The 18964-nt window shown below is 36.3% G+C and overlaps 1 protein-coding gene across 7 annotated transcripts in view; it reads left to right on the top strand.

Annotated features, from left to right (window-relative positions):
* Positions 1–18964, top strand: part of MON2 (MON2 homolog, regulator of endosome-to-Golgi trafficking) — a 132989-nt gene that overhangs the window by 23989 nt on the left and 90036 nt on the right. For 4 of the 7 annotated variants that reach the window (XM_032173177.2, XM_032173175.2, XM_058426981.1 and 1 more), the window contains 7 exons: positions 2841–2968; positions 3944–4075; positions 6442–6477; positions 7318–7447; positions 9471–9568; positions 10267–10392; positions 17267–17461. In XM_032173177.2, coding sequence (XP_032029068.1) covers positions 2841–2968; positions 3944–4075; positions 6442–6477; positions 7318–7447; positions 9471–9568; positions 10267–10392; positions 17267–17461 — 845 coding nt within the window. The remainder of the gene's footprint in view (positions 1–2840; positions 2969–3943; positions 4076–6441; positions 6478–7317; positions 7448–9470; positions 9569–10266; positions 10393–17266; positions 17462–18964) is intronic. The other 3 variants (XM_032173180.2, XM_032173179.2, XM_058426984.1) reach the window with 2 other exon arrangements.

Raw genomic sequence — 18964 nt, 5'->3', positions numbered from 1 at the left:
GATTCCTTTGAATTACATTAAAATAAATTTAAAAATTAATTTTTATTACTACCTTAAGTTTATCTCAGCTTGATAGACCTGGTTGTAGCCAACATGTACACAGCATTTCACCATGACTCACCTTATTTTGTTGATTTTAATAAGCACAGTTTTTTCACCTTTTAACATCCCCTGATTGGTATGCATCTTGCAGTTGATGGCATCTTAGAATCATTATGAGCCAGGTGATGTTGTAGTTATCTTTTTCAATATGTGCATGAACTTGTTCATGGTACTTCATGTTATTATCACATCAGTTGAGTTGCATGCATTGTTGATACCACATATGTTGAGTTGAATTGCTATTTAAAATGTCACCCTAGTTATTGAAAACTTTCTGTTAACATCTTATGGTAAGATCAAAAAAGCACCAGCAACAAAACATGCAGAATGGGTGCCATTGACTTAGAAGAAAATCTCAGAGACAATAGTGAAGTACTCTTTCAAGAAATAAGGTGTTCATTCCCAGTGCTGTTTATGGCCCAGAGGATGAAATTGTGAAGAAAAATTCTAAGTGATTAGAAAGCATTGTGTCGTAGTTTAATTGGCACTGACTTTTTTTGTTGTTGTGATATATGGGTATGTCTTAAAATCACTGGCATCTTAAACCCTATGAAAGTATATCTTCTTTTTTGTCTTTTATGAAAACGAGTTCATTTTCCTTTATTTGTCTGAAGACTTAGGCAGACAACTTTAAATCAAAATCATTGGGTCCTCTTTTAACTTCCATTATTGTCAGGGTGCTATGTACCATAAGGAGTGGCAGACAACTTTAAATCAAAATCATTGGGTCCTCTTTTAACTTCCATTATTGTCAGGGTGCTATGTACCATGAGGAGTGGCAGCATAATATTGTAGGAAGAATAGTGAACCAGGAGTTAGAAGACATACAGTATTTTCACATTCTGGCTTTACTACCTACTTACTGTATCAGTAGGGCTGCATCAGGCCCTGTAAACTCTCTAAGATTATTGAGATGCTGAAATGAGAAACATGTATTAACACAGAAAAATTATAAATGTAACTTGGTTACTATTAAGAGCTTTTAATTTGCCTGAATAACATTTAATAAGGAGTGTTCAGCAGAGACAGGGGTTGCCTCACACTTCAGTGGTTCTGGCAGGATTAAATCTGATAGGATATTTAATCATTTTATTGAAGCTTTATGAGGAGCTTTATGGTCATCATCTTTTAATCATTCATATCGTTATGGAAATTTTGTCTCTAGATTTGAATCAAAACCTTTGTGTACAAGAAAGCAAGGGAATAAGGACAGGGAGCCCTTTTGGGAACACTGTTCTTTGCCAGTTGTATTTGCCATCTTTAGCTGTGCTAAATCAGTAATTTATGCTGGCATACTGAGGGACTTTGCAGAGCAGGCTGTAGGAAGTTGTAGTCTTAATTTACCATACCATAAAGACAGCTTTGGAAGAAGGTGAGGATTTAAATGATAAAATTAATGTTAACACTGGTTTTACATTTTTAATGGTGATTCTGGATTACTTTGTGTCAATTTCTTTTGAGAAACATTTTAAAACTTAGATTTATATGTCTTTATTGCATATCTTGCCTCAAAAAATAACTGACAGAGTTAGTTCTTTTAATAAAAAATAATCACGGCCAGGCACGGTGGCTCACGCCTGTAATCCCAACACTTTGGGAGGCTGAGGCGGGTGGATCACGAGGTCAGGAGATCGAGACCATCCTGGCTAACATGGTGAAACCCCGTCTCTACTAAAAATACAAAAATTAGCCGGGCGTGGTGGCGCATGCCTGTAATCCCAGCTACTTGGGAGGCTGAGGCAGGAGAATCACTTGAACCAGGGAGTCGGAGGTTGCAGTGAGCCAAGATAGTGCCACTGCTCTCCAGCCTGGGGACAGAACAAGATTCCGTCACAAAAAAACAAACACACACACACACACACACACACACACACACACACACACACAAAACAAAAAAAAAAACAAATAATCGCTTATAAGTTTAATGTTCTCTTGACTTGGAATTCCGTGTCATTTATTCAAAGTCTGTAAGGATGACAAACTTGTCATATCCATCTTTGTGTAACCTTTCAGTAAATGTGTGTAGATTTAATTTCATTTTGTAAATTTAATTATGCGTAATTCAGTTTGTACATTTTCTAACCTCTTACATTTTTATTGCCACTTAAAAACTTCTGAGTGAGCTGGCTTGGTAGAAGAAGTTAAATTAAGGTTTGGAATTATATCATGTGCACCCAATTAATTTAAAGTGCTGTTTCAGTAATAAGAGGAGTAATGTTATTATTTTTAATGAAATATGTTTATTTCTTGAAGAAATTAGGGCTGTTTAAATTCAAGGCATATAATAAAATTCTAGGGAATTTCTTAATATTCATTTACAAGTATTGTGGGGATGATGTATGCACTATTTTTAGTGATTCTATTCTAGGGTGGGAATTCTTATTTATGTTTTCCCTCCTGCAGTATATGAAGAAATAGAGTGCTTTTTTGAGGTGGGAAAGAAGTTTTGAAAATCCATGTCCTAATAGAGTTTGTAGCAGAAGATGGAGGAGAACCAAAGGACAGAGTGTTAGGAGAAAAGCATGGGAAAGCAGTAGTTAAGGCGTATAGCTTAGATACAGAGTCTGGAGTGTCTGTCCAAGGTATTTTAACTCTTGCTACTCGATTTTTGTTTTGGTGTTTATTCTACATAAAGTGGATTTTTTTGAGATCACTATTACTGGTTGTAATTATATAAAAATGCATTCTTAATTATAGATTAATTTTAATAATTTACTTTATATATGTTCTAAATGAAGCACTGAAAGAGAACAGCTCAGAGGTTGTACAGCCTTTTTTAATGGGTTGTGGAACCAAGGAACCGAAGATCACTCAGCTATGTTTGGCTGCTATTCAGAGACTCATGTCACATGAAGTCGTGTCTGAGGTAATGTGAAGATTTTATCTAAACTGCACCTAAGAGTTGAATCAGGAGTTTTCATGAAAGGAGAATGAAACATACCTGATATTTAATATAAAACCTTTATAAATAGCAATGTGCTCGGAGAAAATGGCTTTATTTAAAATATTGCCAAATTTTCTCCTCATTAAACACTCACAAACAAGTATTTTTGCAAGTCATTTGTAATCTAAGAAGTCACAGTTCAGTAATATAGATGAAAATTTTGAGACTCAAGCAAGTTTTCAATTTAATTGGTTATTTAATTTTTCTTTTATAAAAAGAGGAGGGAAGAGCATGACTCTCTTTCCTAGATTATATGGAGTAGTAATTTGTTTTTCATTAACTTAAACGTATTGTTCGTATCTAACCTTATGATGGAGAAATGAGAAAAAATATTTCTTAACCATGAATCTGCATGTTGGTCTCAAATTTAATGGTGTTATCTTAATTTTGTACTCCATAAGTACTATAATAGAAGTAATAAATGTTTTGACATTAATGTATCATCTTAAACAATGTCAGATTTAATTGAATGTGCCAATGTGTTGTTCATATGGGTTGTATTTTTTTTCCGTAGCATACTGTAAATGAAGTATTTGTATCTGAAACAGCAGGCTCATAGCTAATTTGCATATGTCCATATTATTCATGTCCGAATACAATCTATCAACATTATTGTAGAAATGAGCTGTGATTTTGACTGGGTATTACAAAACTGCTTGCTGCTATTTGTATATATTCAAATAGGATATTACAATTTTTGAGGGAGAGAATTAATTGATTGTAAGTCCTAAATTACTTGAGAGATGTGTTTGGATCTAGAGATCTAAAAATATGGGTTTTGTTATTGTGATCAAGAAATCCTCTTCAGCTGAGGTAGGTTTGTATACCTTTTCTTATTTAGGGACATCAACATCTATATTTTATTTGCTGACAATAATTAAAATAACTATTTTACAGACTGCAGCTGGAAATATAATTAACATGCTTTGGCAGCTAATGGAGAATAGTCTTGAAGAACTTAAGCTACTTCAAACAGTTCTTGTTCTTTTAACAACCAATACAGTAGTTCATGATGAGGCACTTTCTAAGGTAGGAAAACTGTTTGCCAGAGTTCATATGTGCTTTGAGACAGTATTTGAATAAGCTGGCTGAAAGAGAAAAGCTTGGTGCCATTTGACCCAAAAGCAACTTCCCTACAGCTATTGTGATGATTGACATTGCATGTTAATAACTGTTGGTACCTTATTTTTTCCAGTTTAGAGTTGAAATCAGGTTGGGGTGCTTAAGCAAAGCCCCCTGGGTACAGCCAACAGGCTGAGTTGTGAATAGGAAATGGAAAAAAGAGAGAAAGTAGCCCAAGAGTAAGAATAGGGAAGGAGGGAACTAAGAAAAAAAAAAAAGAAAACGTGTTGTAAGATCACGAGGTCAGGAGATCGAGACCATCCTGGCTAATGTGGTGAAACCCCGTCTCTACTAAAAATACAAAAAATTAGCTGGGCGTGGTGGCGGGTGCCTGTAGTCCCAGCTACTCGGGAGGCTGAGGCAGGAGAATGGCGTGAACTCAGGAGGCGGAGCTTGCAGTGAGCCGAGATCGTGCCACTGCACTCCAGCCTGGGCAACAGAGTGACACTCTGTCTCAAAAAGAAAAAAAGATACTGCCTTGAGTATTTTAGATTCCCTGTGATACCTCTCCCTACCCATAATTTCACATGTATATGGTATGTAAACCAGACAGTTCAAATATGTTTCTTAAATGGCTAGACAAATCTCCTTTCACTATTTATACTAGATAAGATTGCATGTATGATGGCTAGCTCTCATTTTGTCATCACTCCCACCCACTTTGGAACATGTAAGAGCCGTTCTATTATTTATTTCACTTTTTAAAAAGTTTTTTATTATGAAATATTTCTAAAGAACAGAAAGTAGAGAGTACCATAGCAGTAAATAAATTATTGTCTAAGGAATTTTTGAGACTCTCAGTAATAGCTTTATTATAATTTGCATGGCTCGTAAAGAAGTACAGTATACTGTCACATTAAGCTGTGTATACTATCTCAAGTGATGTTCTTAGATCATAATGAGATTTTAATTGCAAATACTTTATTCTTTTAAGCTTATATGAACTATATAAATACTGTATATATTTTTGTATATCCTTTTGTGTATCGTTCCTCTTGGTTTCTAGCTATCAAATTATTGTTCTGATACATATATTTAAAATTTTATTAAAGGTTTTCATTTGATCTACTAAAGAAATAAGAACTGATTATAGGATTTATTTTAGTATGTTGGTTAATTTGGAAATGCAATAATTGGGGATGAGAAAAATCAAGTATAAAGAAATAGTATGAAATTGAGTAATATGAAGGCTTCTATATAACTATGTACTGTGTCTTTCCTTTAGTTGAAATCTAAAGAGTAGTAGCAATATCAAAGGCTTATGTCTTTTAAAATTTTTAGTATAGTTAAGGTGATAGGCATTGATTCTAAAACTACCGTTATGTTTTTCTCCAAGAATGACTTTTAAAAGTAGAAAACTTTTGGAAGGATAAATAGGAGAAAATCTTCGTGATATTGGGGTAGGTAAAGATTTATTAGGGCACAAAATCTAAAATCCTTGAGTAAGCCACAGAATGTGAGAAAATACAAATATCTGACAAAGGACTTGTATCTAGACTGTATAAAGAATTCTTAAAATTCATTCATAACACAGACAACCCAATTAAGTATGGACAAATGGTTTCAACAGACACTTCATTAAAATAATATATTCAAATAGGTGACAAACACATGAAAAGAAGTTTAGTGTTATTATTAGGGACACAAATTAAAACCATAAGGAAATAGTATTATGCTTCCATTAGAATAGTTACAATGAAAAAAGACCGTATCAAGTGTTATGGAGGATGTAGGGATAGTTCTAAATTCACATATACTGCTGGCAGAAATGTAAAATTGTAAAACCACTGGGAAAACTGGTGGTTTCTTTTCTTTTCTTTTTTTTTTGAGATAGAGTCTTGCTCTGTCACCCAGGTTGGAGTGCAGTGGCACGATTTTGGCTCACTGCAACCTTCCACCTCCCAGGCTCAAGGGATTCTCGTGCCTCAGGCTCCCAAGTAGCTGGGATTACAGGTGTGCACCACCACACCCAACTAATTTTTGTGTTTTTAGTAGAGACAGGGTTTGACCATGTTGGCCAGGCTGGTCTTCAAATCCTGGCCTCAAGTAAACCACCCACCTCAGCCTCCCAAAGTGGTAAGTTTACAGGCGTGAGCCACCATGCCCAGCCAACTGGCGGTTTTCTGAAAAAGTTAAACCTATTCTTACCAGATGACCCATCCATTTCACTTCCAGATATTTACCGAAGATAAATGAAAACATATGTCCTCACAGTGACTTATATATATGAATGTTCATAGCAGCTTTTTTTTTTTTTTTTTTTTTTACAATAGTCAGAACCTGGAAACTGCCCAAACGTTCACCAGCAGGTAAATGGATAAGCAAAACACGGTGTACTCGTACAATAGAATACTACTTGGTAATAAAAGGTACAAACTACTGATAAACAGAACAAAGTGGATGAATTTCACAAATATTATTCTAAGTGGAAGAAGCTGGGCCCAAATGAGCACATACTGAATTAATCTGTTCAGATAAAAATCATAGAAAATGCCCATTGATCTGCAGTAAATAAAGCACATGGGTGCTTGCCTAGGGCCAAGAGTAGAGGAAGAGATGGGTGGCAAAGGAGCACGAGAAAACTTTTGGGGTGATGGAAATACTTCGTTTCTCAATTGTGGCCATAGTTTCATGGGCCCACATGTTTGTCAGAACTCATCAAATTATATAAGTTTAAGGGATTCTATTATTTATTGTATATAAATTACATCTCAATAAACTTGAGTTTTAAGAGAAAAAAAGACTCCTTTTAAAAGTTTCATAATTTTATTTATTTATATGCTTAGCAATCACATAGCTTCTCCAGATCATTAAGTGATACAACAAACTTTGAGTTCATGTTATTTGCAAAGCAAGTCATTTTGGGGAAGTAAAAGCATAACACATTGTTATATAGATGTTAAAAGAACCAAATTTTAAAAGGTATGTTTCACATTACCATAGCTAATCTTCTGTGGCTATATATTTACTGACAACTTGGATTACATCAAAATCTGAGGATTTTTATATTTTATTGTAAATGGTGGGACTTTCCATATTGGTAATTGAAACAACCAAACATAAATTATTCAATTTGTAGTTACATGTGATAAAGATAATGGCCTTGCTCTTCAATCTTATTTCACACTAAATGAAAATTGTGTTTTCAGGCAATTGTTCTCTGTTTTCGACTACACTTCACAAAAGATAATATTACAAATAATACAGCTGCTGCTACAGTGCGACAAGTTGTTACTGTTGTTTTTGAGAGGATGGTTGCTGAGGATGAGCGACACAGAGGTAAAGTGCTAGAAGTTGTTTTACTTCGTGGGTGGTTCCTGGATGATTTCATTTTTATTAACTTTCAGCCTTTGCTGAGATGATCAACATTATTATGTCTATAATGGCAATTTAAAAAATAAATTCCTCACAATTTGATCCCTCTAAGGAATAGGCTCCTTGTTTTCCTTGTTTATTTCTAGTGTATGCATAATTTTGTATTAAATATGATAATTTCACATTTTAAACCAAGTATTGCATTATATGTATTTTTTAACCAAACATTACATTCTATGAATTTTTCATGTTATTGCTTCATCCTCATAATTTAAATTTTAATGATTGCATTATATTTCATGGCCATTCTGTAATTTAACTGAACTAGTCCCCTATTGGACACTTGCATTGTGTTCAGTGTTTTGTAACTGTTTTGGGTGGTTTCCTACATATCTTTTTGAATTATTTCTTTAGGATAAATTTCCAAGAGTGGGCTTCCCTCGTAAATTTTTGTCTGTATCTGCTAACGTGTGTTAAGAACATTTAAATAATATAAAAATTAATTTTTGGCTGGGTGCCGTGGCTCATGCCTGTAATCCTAGCATTTTGGGAGGCCATGGTGGACAGATTGCCTGAGCTCAGGAGTTTGAGACAAGCCTGGGTGAAACCCCATCTCTACTAAAATACAAAAAATCAGCTGGGTGTGGTGGCGTGCACCTGTAGTCCCAGCTACTCCAGAGGCTGAGGCAGGAGAATCGCTTGAACCCGGGAGGCAGAGGTTGCAGTGAGCTGTGATTGCACCACTGCACTCCAGCCTGGGTGACAGAGCAAGACTCCATCTCAAAAAAAAAAAATTTTTTTTTAATATTTTTATCGAATACCTTTGTTAGAATATTTCCACTTTGGTATATTGTTTTTTCTTTATTTTTTCTTGGGGAAAAATGCAGGTAGAATTCTAGTAGTTTGAAATATTAAGGAATTATAATGTGTCCCATTTGGTTAAAATATTCAAAATCATATTGTAATAACACAGGGCAATTCCCCAGTTTCAATGTTTTTTTTTTTTTTTTTTTTTTTTTGGTGGGGGGTCCCCCCTTTTCCCCCCGGGCGGGGGCGCGATCTCAGCTCACTTCAAGCTCCGCCTCCCGGGTTCATGTCATTCTCCTGCCTCAGCCTCTCCGAGTAGCTGGGACTACAGGCGCCCGCCACCACACCCGGCTAATTTTTTTGTATTTTTAGTAGAGACGGGGTTTCACCGTGGTCTCAATCTCCTGACCTCGTGATCCGCCCGCCTCGGCCTCCCAAAGTGCTGGGATTACAAGCGTGAGCCACCGCGCCCGGCCAATGTTTTATACATTCATAACCTCAATAAAATTCCTGGATTGGTAGTTTTAGTTGTTTGTCTCTAAGGCTAATCTGCCATTTAATACTTTATAGCAAGGTAGAAATACTTAGAACTTTTTTTTTTTCAGGTAGTCTTTAAGTCAATATTTATTCAAAACAGGCTGTCATAACTAACAGAGAATGATATTTTTTACTAGTAGTTAAAGAAATGCTGAGTTGGGAAACACCATCCTAGCTGATTCTTAGCTGGTGAATATCTGTAACTGACATGGTAACAGCAGCAGATCAAGCAGTAATTCTCTTGAAGACCGTGAAATAGTAGAGGAGTTAACCATATGGTGAACGTTTATATGTTTGTTTGATATTTAAAAGCACATTTAAAGATCATATGAATTTTAAGTCTGTGAAATAAAGGGGCTGAAGAATGGGAGACTGGGAAACCAAATGCATGGACAAAGATACCGAGCTTATTAGAGTGAATGTAAGGTAGCAAAGAGTGATTTTTATGGTATTTGATGTAAAAATAGATTTCCATTTTTTTTTTGTTTTGGAGGCATATGTTAACATTGGAAATTTTAATTCTGAAATTATAATTACAACTTATATAAACAAATATTTATTTTAAACATTATCTTTTAAACAGAATGTATAATTTATTAAAGGCTATTATGAACTCCTAAAACCCCTCCTGTTTTGATTGCAGATATTATAGAACAACCAGTACTGGTACAAGGAAATAGTAACAGAAGATCTGTCAGTACCCTCAAACCTTGTGCTAAAGATGCATATATGCTTTTCCAGGTATTTTAGTTGATAAAAGTAATTTTTATTCTAAAATATAGTTTTGTGTGAATTTTTTAGTTGAGGATTTTATGTCTAATTTTTTTAATGTGAATTTTTTTGAAAATATGTCAAAGGTAGTATTAAAATAGTTCTAAAGAACAACTTTTATATTTACTTTATAGCTAATTAACATGATAAAATGTTATGACTTACTTTAAGAAAATAAAATGAAATAAATGCAGGACTAGAAAACAGGTATATCAGAAACAACTAGTCATACAAAAAAAAAGTTTCTTTAAACAAGGAAAATTTAAGTAATAAATTTGGTCTGTGTAGTATAATTTGATACATAGGTACCTGATTTTTACATCACTTGTCATGAATAAATAATTTTAGGTAAAACAAGATTAATCTGTACTGAAAATATTATTACTTCGGATTAAAAGCTTATTTTTTCATTTGAAATAATGTTAGATTAATCATTTATGTGTCTACTGTCTCTGTGTTGTCAGTAGTTATATGATTCTTTAAAAGTTTACTTATATAATCTATCAATTACACAATTTGTCAAAATTGGAATTACCAGTGCTTAGTTTCTAAGGAGCAAAAACATGTATTATATAAGAAGAGAGATTTTTTTTAAAGATTTATGAACTGTGAGTTTTGAAAAGCACATTTAATTCTAGCACGTGAAATTGTTGGATTTATTTTCCCAGGATCTTTGTCAATTGGTTAATGCTGATGCTCCTTATTGGCTAGTGGGCATGACAGAAATGACTCGGACGTTTGGCCTCGAATTACTTGAGTCAGTCCTCAATGATTTTCCACAGGTCTTTTTACAAGTAAGCCATTTATAGTATCTTGTGACAAAGTTAATCTTAATTGTTTTACAGATATTTTTAAAGAAAGCAACGTGTATTTTTTTTCCACCTTAAAAGTTGCAAAGAGGCCAGACTTGGTGGTTCATGCCTGTAATCCCAACACTTTGGGAGGCTGAGGTGGGAGGATTGCTTGAGCCTAGGAGTTCGAGACCAGCCTAGGCAACATAGTGAGACACCATCAATGCAGAAAATAAAATGAAAAGGCTGGGCGCGGTGGCTCATGCCTGTAATCCCAGCACTTTGGGAGGCCGAGGTGGGTGGGTCATAAGATCAGGAGTTTGAGACCAGCCTGGCCAATATGGTGAAACCCCCTCTACTAAAAATACAAAAATTAGCCAGGCGTGATGGCGGGTGCCTGTAGTCTCAGCTACTCAGGAGGCTGAGGCAGGAGAATTGCTTGAACCTGGGAGGCAGAGGTTGCGGTGAGCCAAGATCGCACCACTTCACTCCAGCCTAGGTGACAGAGCAAGACTCTGTCTCAAAAAAGATAAATAAAACAAAAATTTTTTTAAAAAGCTAGGCGTGGTGGTGCATGTCTGTAGTCCCTGCTGTTCAGGAGACTGAGGCAGGAGAATCGCTTGTGCCCAGGAGGTCAAGTTTGCAGTGAGCCGTGTTCATACCACTACATTCCAGCCTGGGTGAGAGAGCGAGACCCCATTTCTTAAATTTAAAAAAAAAAAAAAAGGAAGGAAAGAAAAATGTGGAGAATTGTAGCCTCAAACTTTAGACATATAACAGTTTAGTGTTACATTACTTTTTTTTTTTTAGTGCCTTAGCATTTTGGAATTTTAATAATAGAAAGAATCTCTAGAGACAATCTATTAATAGGTATTTCCCAGTGTATGGGTCTGTGAAGGAAATGTGGTATGTGAGCTACTTGTGTAATATTTAAAAGCCTAAAGAAATTATTGATTTTTACTTGCTTATATATCTAGCTATGTGTTTTCACATAACTTAAATGGAAAACAACCAAAGTCCAAAATCAAGTCAGTGACTTGCACAGGATCCCTTGGTTATTAGCAGGTCTTGAACTGTAATTTAGGTTTTTTAACTACTCATCTAGCTCCTTCCCCTACCATGCTTCCTCCCTAAGTAAATCCATTTTATCCTTTGCTCTTACCTACAAAATGAGTGAATCAAGTACTGCAGTAATATAAGATTTTTTAGGCCAGGATTTGGAGCTGAAATTATTTTTATATGGCTCATAATTTTTGGTATACATTAGGCAGTTGTTAAATGCTTTTGGCGAGCAGTATATACTGATGATTCCCTTTCTTGTAGTGTAATGGGATAAGCAGTATTTAGATATAATTTGTCCAGCACTCTTGTATAAATAATAGTCATAGTAGCTGTCATTTCTTGACTGCCTGCTACATGCTATGTGCCAGATTCCTTACATATTATATTCTATCTTCCCAACTGCCTGAGATACCAGTTATCACTGTTTTACACATGAGGAAACCACAACATCCAGAGGATTAAACAATTTGTCTGCAGTGTCATGGTTTATAAGTGATGGAGTTGGGATTTGAACTCATGTTGATCCAAATTAGTTTCTCTCCATATCCTCTCTTTTTTATTTACACATCACATCCCGACCATCACTTCAAAATATATTCAGGATCCAGTCACTTCTTATCACTTCTACAATTATTCTAGTCTAAGCTACCATCACCTCTTACTTGAATTATTGTGTTGGCTTCCTAACTGGTCTGCTTGCATATATATTAATACTTGTACCACTTATTATAGTTGTTTATGACACCACATCCAGAATGGTCTTTTAAAAAAGTCAAATCTTTTTAGTCTCTTGTAAATTGCTTCAGTTGATATCCTCCTTATCAGACTAAAAGATGAAGTGTCCTTATGCTCTGTGGAACTTTTCATGACTTAGTACCCAGTATTCCCTGATCTTGTTTCTTTCCTCTGTTCTCTTTGCCCTCACCCTTTGGCTGCACTGTCCTTCTTGTTGTTTCTGAAGTGCCTCAAGCAGACTCCTGCCCCAGGGCCTTTGTACTTATATTCCTGGGCCTAGAATCCTTTTTTCCTCATATGGCTTGCTGTCTTATTTTTTTGAGGGCTTTGCTCAATCGTCAACTTATGAGACACATCTTCCCCAACCACATTGTGTAAAATGGCAACCTTTTTTCCTACCAGCACCATTATCTTTCTTTTTTTTTTTTTTTTTTTGAGACGGAGTCTCGCTCTGTCGCCCAGGCTGGAGTGCAGTGGTGCAATCTCGGCTCACTGCAAGCTCCGCCTCCCGGGTTCACACCATTCTCCTGCCTCAGCCTCTCCAAGTAGCTGGGACTACAGGCGCCCGCCACCACGCGCAGCTAATTTTTTGTATTTTTAGTAGAGACGGGGTTTCACCGTGGTCTCGATCTCCTGACCTCGTGATCCGCCCGCCTCGGCCTCCCAAAGTGCTGGGATTACAAGCGTGAGCCACCACGCCCGGCCTATCTTTCTTATCTCTCTTTATTTTTCTCTGTAGCACTTACCATCTCCTGCCTGACACACACACACACGTATATATATATTATATATTATTATATATTGTGTATTATTTTATTTTCTCTCTTTCCCTACAAGAAGATAAACTCTAGAGGCAGGGATTTAGTACACTGTTGTATAGGTGTCTTTAGTAATAGTGCCTGGCATATGGCAGGTGTTTGATAAATATTTGAATGAATGAATTGGTTAATGAATTTGAATTTAAAAGTTTTATGTTTGGGTCATGTTTTCTGACTTTATAGGAAAAGATTTGAAACTGTTTTTACAGATTTTTTTTCTTTTCTTTTCTTTTTTTTTTTTTTTTTTTGAGACAGAATCTTGCTCTGTCGCCCAGGTTGGAGTGCAGTGGCGTGATCTCGGCTCACTGCAAGCTCCACCTCCCATGTTCACGCCATTCTCCTGCCTCAGCCTCCCGAGTAGTTGGGACCACAGGCGCCTGCCACCATGCCTGGCTAATTTTTTGTATTTTTTTTTAGTAGAGATAGGGTTTCACCATGTTGGCCAGGATGGTCTCGATCTCCTGACCTCGTGATCTGCCCACCTCGGCCTCCCAAAGTGCTGGGATTACAGGCGTGGGCTGTCGCACCTGGCCTGTTTTTACGGATTTATTATACTTACAAAATTTACTTTATTCTTCTTGCTATAAAGCATGGAAGGGGAAGAATTCTCTGTGTAAGATCCTAGAATTTCATCCTGTACAATTTTCTTCCAGAGATAAATGTTTGTTTCTTTTTTTAACTCATCATTCACATATGCAATCAAAATTTACCAGTCACTTAAGTTTTATGCCAAGTATACAGAAGTTAAATAAGACTGATAAAATCTTTGCCCTGTGGCACTTACAATTCTAATGGGGAGACAGATTTTAACTGAGTTGATAAGGCTTGATGAGTGTTGTGAAGAAAAAGTATTAAAAGTGTTAGGAGATGAATAACGGGACCAGACCTGGTGGAGAGTTGGTAATAAATCAAGGATAGGATACTTAAGCTTGTAAATGAAGGATTAAGAGTAGTTAGGAGATACAGAGAGAACAGGAAAAGAATGCTCCACACAGAAGGAATTCAAAGAGCAGCGACCCTAAGAAAGGATGTCTTCTTTTCTAGAAAAATAAGCTTTAAGGGCATTGAAGCTTTGCCTTTTGCCTCAATGAAGTGTTGTAGTGGAAGATGAAAAAGGCAGTGTCAAAGATGATTTCTAGCTTTCTGGCTTGAACAGTGAACCATTTGCTAAGATGGAGTACTCCATGGGCAGAATTTTTATCACAAAGGACACATTATTCATATATATACTAATTTCAAGGTATCTGTGAGACGTGCAAAATGTTAGTTGGACTTATGCCTTTCAAGGTTTGGGGCTGAAATTATAAATTTAAATGTTCCTGGCATATAGTTGCTAATTGAAGATATGGGAGTGAATGAGATTTTCTGTGATAAGAACCTAGAGTACAAAGCAAGGGCATGGTACTCTGGAACTCTGAGGAAGCTCAACATTAAACAGTTGAGGATGAGCATATACAAGAGACTGAGAACACAAGGCCAGAAGGCAGGAACAAATCTAAGAGAGTGTGACATAATAAAAGACAAAAGCAAAGAAAGTTTCAAGATGAAGCAAGTAATCAGTTATATCAGATGGTTCACAGAGATCTGGTAGGCTCAGTGGCTCACACCTGTAATCTTAGCACTTTGAGGGGCTGAGGCGGTCAGATGGCCTGAGTTCAGGAGTTCAAGACCAGCCTGGGCAACATAGTGAGACCTTGTCTCTACGAAAAATTAAAAAAAAAATCAGCTGGGCCTGGTGGCACATGCCTGTAGTCTCAGCTACTTGGGAGGCTAAGAGGTGGGAGGATCGTTTGACCCCAGGAGGTCAAGGCTGCAGTGAGCCATGATCATACCACTGCACTCCAGCCCGGGTGACAGAGCAAGACCCTATTTCAAAAACAGAACAAAACAAAACAAAAACAAAGAGATTTGATAAGACGAAGATTGGAAAGACTGGAAAGTGCTTTGGCCACAGAGATCATGATGAATATAATGAGAAGTGGAGAAGTAGAGTTGGGATGGTTGGTGATAGTGCAGGAGGAAACCCAACTGTAGTGAGTTGAGTAGTGAGAGGGAAACAGTGAATTGGTAAAACTTTTAAGAATTGCTTAAGAATTACCAGTATGTTTATATATTAACCAATATACAAAATAATTATTTTTGTAAAATATGAAAGTGGACTTTACTTTTCATTTTGGCAGTCAAACTAACTGTAGATGTGAGAGTGTAATTTCAAATCATTTATCTCTTAAGATCTCATTTTGGGGGAAAGAATGAAAAAGTATACTAAAATATTTATAAAAGTCTGGAAGAGTATACATGCAGAAGTTAACAATGACTAGTCCACTAATCTCCAGGAGGTGAGATTAGGCAAGACTTTTATTTTTATCTTTTTATTTATCTGTGTTTTCAGATTTTCTTTCTTGAGAATCTGATTTTTAAAAACGTACATTTAGTGGCTTATGCCTGTAATCACAGCACTTTGGGAGGAGGCTGAGGCAGGCAGATCACCTGAGGTCAGGAGACCCTGCCCAACATGGTGAAACCCCATCTCTACTAAAAATACAAAAATTAGCCAGGCGTGGTGGCACATGTCTGTAATCTCAGGTACTTGGGAGGCTGAGGCTGGAGAATTGCTTGAACCTGGGAGGTGGAGGTTGCAGTGAGCCGAGATTGTGCCATTGCACTCCAGCCTGGGTGACAGAGTGAAACTCTATCTCAAAAAAAAAAAAAAAAAAAAAGATACACATAAAAAATTTTGTGATTCTGAGCAAAGAAGCTGCTCTATGCCTTATTTTCCTTCTCTGTAAGATTAAAGGATTAGGTCAAATGATTTTTGTGATATTTTCTTTGTTTATAGCTTCAATGAAATTTGGATGACTACAACAAAATGTATTTGAGGCTAGTCATTAAATACAGCCTAGGCCTTATATTGTCAGTGAAATGGGATTGCTCTTGGCTAATATAGGCAGGGAATTAACAGGTTAAGGAGTGCTTTATGATATATCATGACTATAAGTAAAATTTAAGAATTATTTGCAAGATTCCCTGACTTGTAAAATAATTATGCTTGTTTGCCATTGCATTTTTTATCAGCTCGTCATGTTCTGTTCAAGCAGTCCAAGCAGAACAAAATTTTAAGTTAATTATTAAATCTCTGCATGAATGGAATTGTTCTTTGAAAAATGAAATCAGTGAATTATATAACTTATACTTTATTGGGAAATTTTCTTTCCTCAGCTACCTATTTTAAACTATTTGCTTGAATTTGTATAGCTTTTCTTTTCTTTTCTTTTTCTTTCTCTTTTTTTTTTTTCTGTGTGAGATAGGGTCTTGCTCCATTGCCCAGATTGGAGTACAGTGGTGTGATCATGGCTCACTGCAGCCTCAACCTCCCTGGGCTCAAGTGATCCTTCCACTTTAGCCACCCAAGTAGCTGGGACCGCAGGAGGCACCACTACATCCAGCTAATTTTTGTTGTTGTTGTTGTTGTTGTTGTTGAGACAGGGTCTCCCTGTGTTGCTCAGGCTGGTCTTGAACTCCTGGATGCCAGCAATCCTCCTATCTCAGCCTCCCAAAGTGCTAAGATTCCAGGCCTGAGCTACCATGCCTGGCTCTATTTTCTTTCTTCTGTTTATGTTTTTAATTACCAGTGTCCAGCTAAAATTGAAGTTTCTATTAATCACCAATTACTTAATTCTAAAATCCTTAAATATTCCTTTTAAACTTATATTCTTTCAAAAACTTCTTGTAATACTGATTATTATTATTATTATTTTTTTTTTGAGACAGCATCTTGTTCTGTTACCCAGACTGGAGGGCAGTGGCATGATCATGGCTCACTGCAGCCTTGACCTCCTGGGTTCAAGTGTTCCTTCCACCTCAGCCTCCCAGATAGCTGGGACTACTGGTGTGTGCCACCATACCTGGCTAATATTTTAATTTTTTTTTGTAGAGATGGGGTCTCACTGTGTTGCCAAGGCTCATCTTGAACTCCTGGGCTCAAGCTATCCTCCCACCTTGGGCTCCCAAAATGCTAAGATTTCAGGCATGAGCCACCATGCTGGGCTCTGATGACTGTTCTGACCTTAGACTGTCTAAGTGCAATACGAATTTCAAAATTGTATGTAACTATAAAATACTAAAACATATAAACTTATAGTAAAGCTAAATTATTAATACTGGTTATTAAGAAGTTTTGTTTCCTAGTGAGACTGTGTTTTTAGAAGTATTAAGTACAAATAAAGTTCATTTTTTTTTCTTTCTTTTTTCCTTGCAAATAGCACCAAGAATTTAGTTTCCTCCTCAAAGAAAGGGTATGTCCTCTTGTGATAAAGCTCTTTTCTCCAAATATAAAGTTCAGACAAGGTTCCAGCACCTCATCTTCTCCAGCACCAGTTGAAAAACCATATTTTCCTATCTGCATGCGTTTGCTGAGAGTAGTATCTGTTCTGATTAAGCAGTTTTACAGTCTTTTGGTAAGTGCTAATTTCCTTATGTATTTGTGTATATAGTTGCATGTTGTGCCCTTTGTAAAAAGTGGTCTGTTATAGTGCGTTTAGTTTTTTCAATTCAGTTTAACAGAATTTTTTTGAGTACCTACATGTATTCTAGGTACTCTAAAGGTTTGTTCTATCCTTTCTTGAATCTTGCTTATGTTTATAGAGTATTCATAATGTGTGAAGCAGAGTCACTGCCTGTTGTCTGAAGGCAGCATAGGAATTGTGGTTTAGAAACTCAGCTTCTTAGCTAATTGTCTGTATCTCATTTGAAGGATTATTAAAATTACAGTCTCTTCAGTTTATTCTACATTCATTTTTACTGTTTCATATGTCTTAACAGATTAAAGCAAAGACATTGAAGATTTGGTCAAATCTAGGATTAGAAACCAATTATTTTGACTTACAGTCCAATATTGTATCTATTTTGCATAAGTTAATGCATGCCTATTATGTTGTGATATTCCGGATGATAATTCTATTTACGTAATGCTTTAGTCGTAAACATTCAAATACTGTTTCTCAGAAAAAATAATGCACCATTTTTTTTTTAAAATTCTGTGTTAAGTCAAATTCAGCATTCTGTAATTTTTTCACATTTATATTCTTGTTATTATTCCTCCTCCTCCTCCTCCTCCTCCTCCTTTTCCTTCTTTTTGAGATGGAGTCTCGCTCTGTCACCCAGGCTGGAGTGCAGTGGCACAATCTCGGCTCACTGCAACCTCCACCTCCTGGGTTCAAGCAGTTCTCCTGTTTCAGCCTCCTGACTAGCTAGGACTACAGGCACCCGCCACCACACCTGGCTAATTTTTGTATTTTTAGTAGAGATGGGGCTTCACCCTATTGGTCAGGCTGGTCTTGAACTCCTGACCTCAGGTGATCCACCCGCCTCAGCCTCCCAAAGTGCTGGGATTACAGGCATCAGCCACTGCGCCTGGCCCTATATTCTAAAAATAGACAATATAATAATAGTAGGAGACTTCAATATTCTACTTCCAATAAAGATAGAACAACCAGACATAAGACTAATAAGGAAACAAAGGACTTGAACAACACTGTAGAACAGTTGGACCTAACAGACATAAACAGAACACTCCACCTAACATCAGCAGAATACACATTCTTTTCAAGTGCACATTGATTATTCTCAAGGATAGAGCTTATGGTAAGCCATAAAACAAGTCTCAACAAATTTAAGAAGATTGTAATCATACCAAGTATCTTCTCTGACCAAAGTGGAATCCAACCAGAAATCAATAGTGGAAGGAAAATGAGAAGAGTCTCAAATGTACGGAAATCAAACAACATATTAGTTAGGAGAAGGAAGGAAATAATAAAGAATACCACATAAATAAACAAAATGGAGAATAGAAAAGCAACAGAGAGAATCAATGAAAGTTGTTTTTTTGAAAAGATTAAGAAAATTAACAAACCATTATCCAGACTAAAAAGAGAAAATACTCAAATAACTAAAATCAGAAA

The sequence above is a fragment of the Hylobates moloch genome, unplaced genomic scaffold (assembly GCF_009828535.3).
Source record: "Hylobates moloch isolate HMO894 unplaced genomic scaffold, HMol_V3 SCAFFOLD_13, whole genome shotgun sequence".
In the NCBI taxonomy this organism is placed as follows: domain Eukaryota; kingdom Metazoa; phylum Chordata; class Mammalia; order Primates; family Hylobatidae; genus Hylobates; species Hylobates moloch.
The sequence above is the reverse complement of the archived record's forward strand: the minus strand, read 5'-3'. Positions and strand labels throughout refer to the sequence as shown.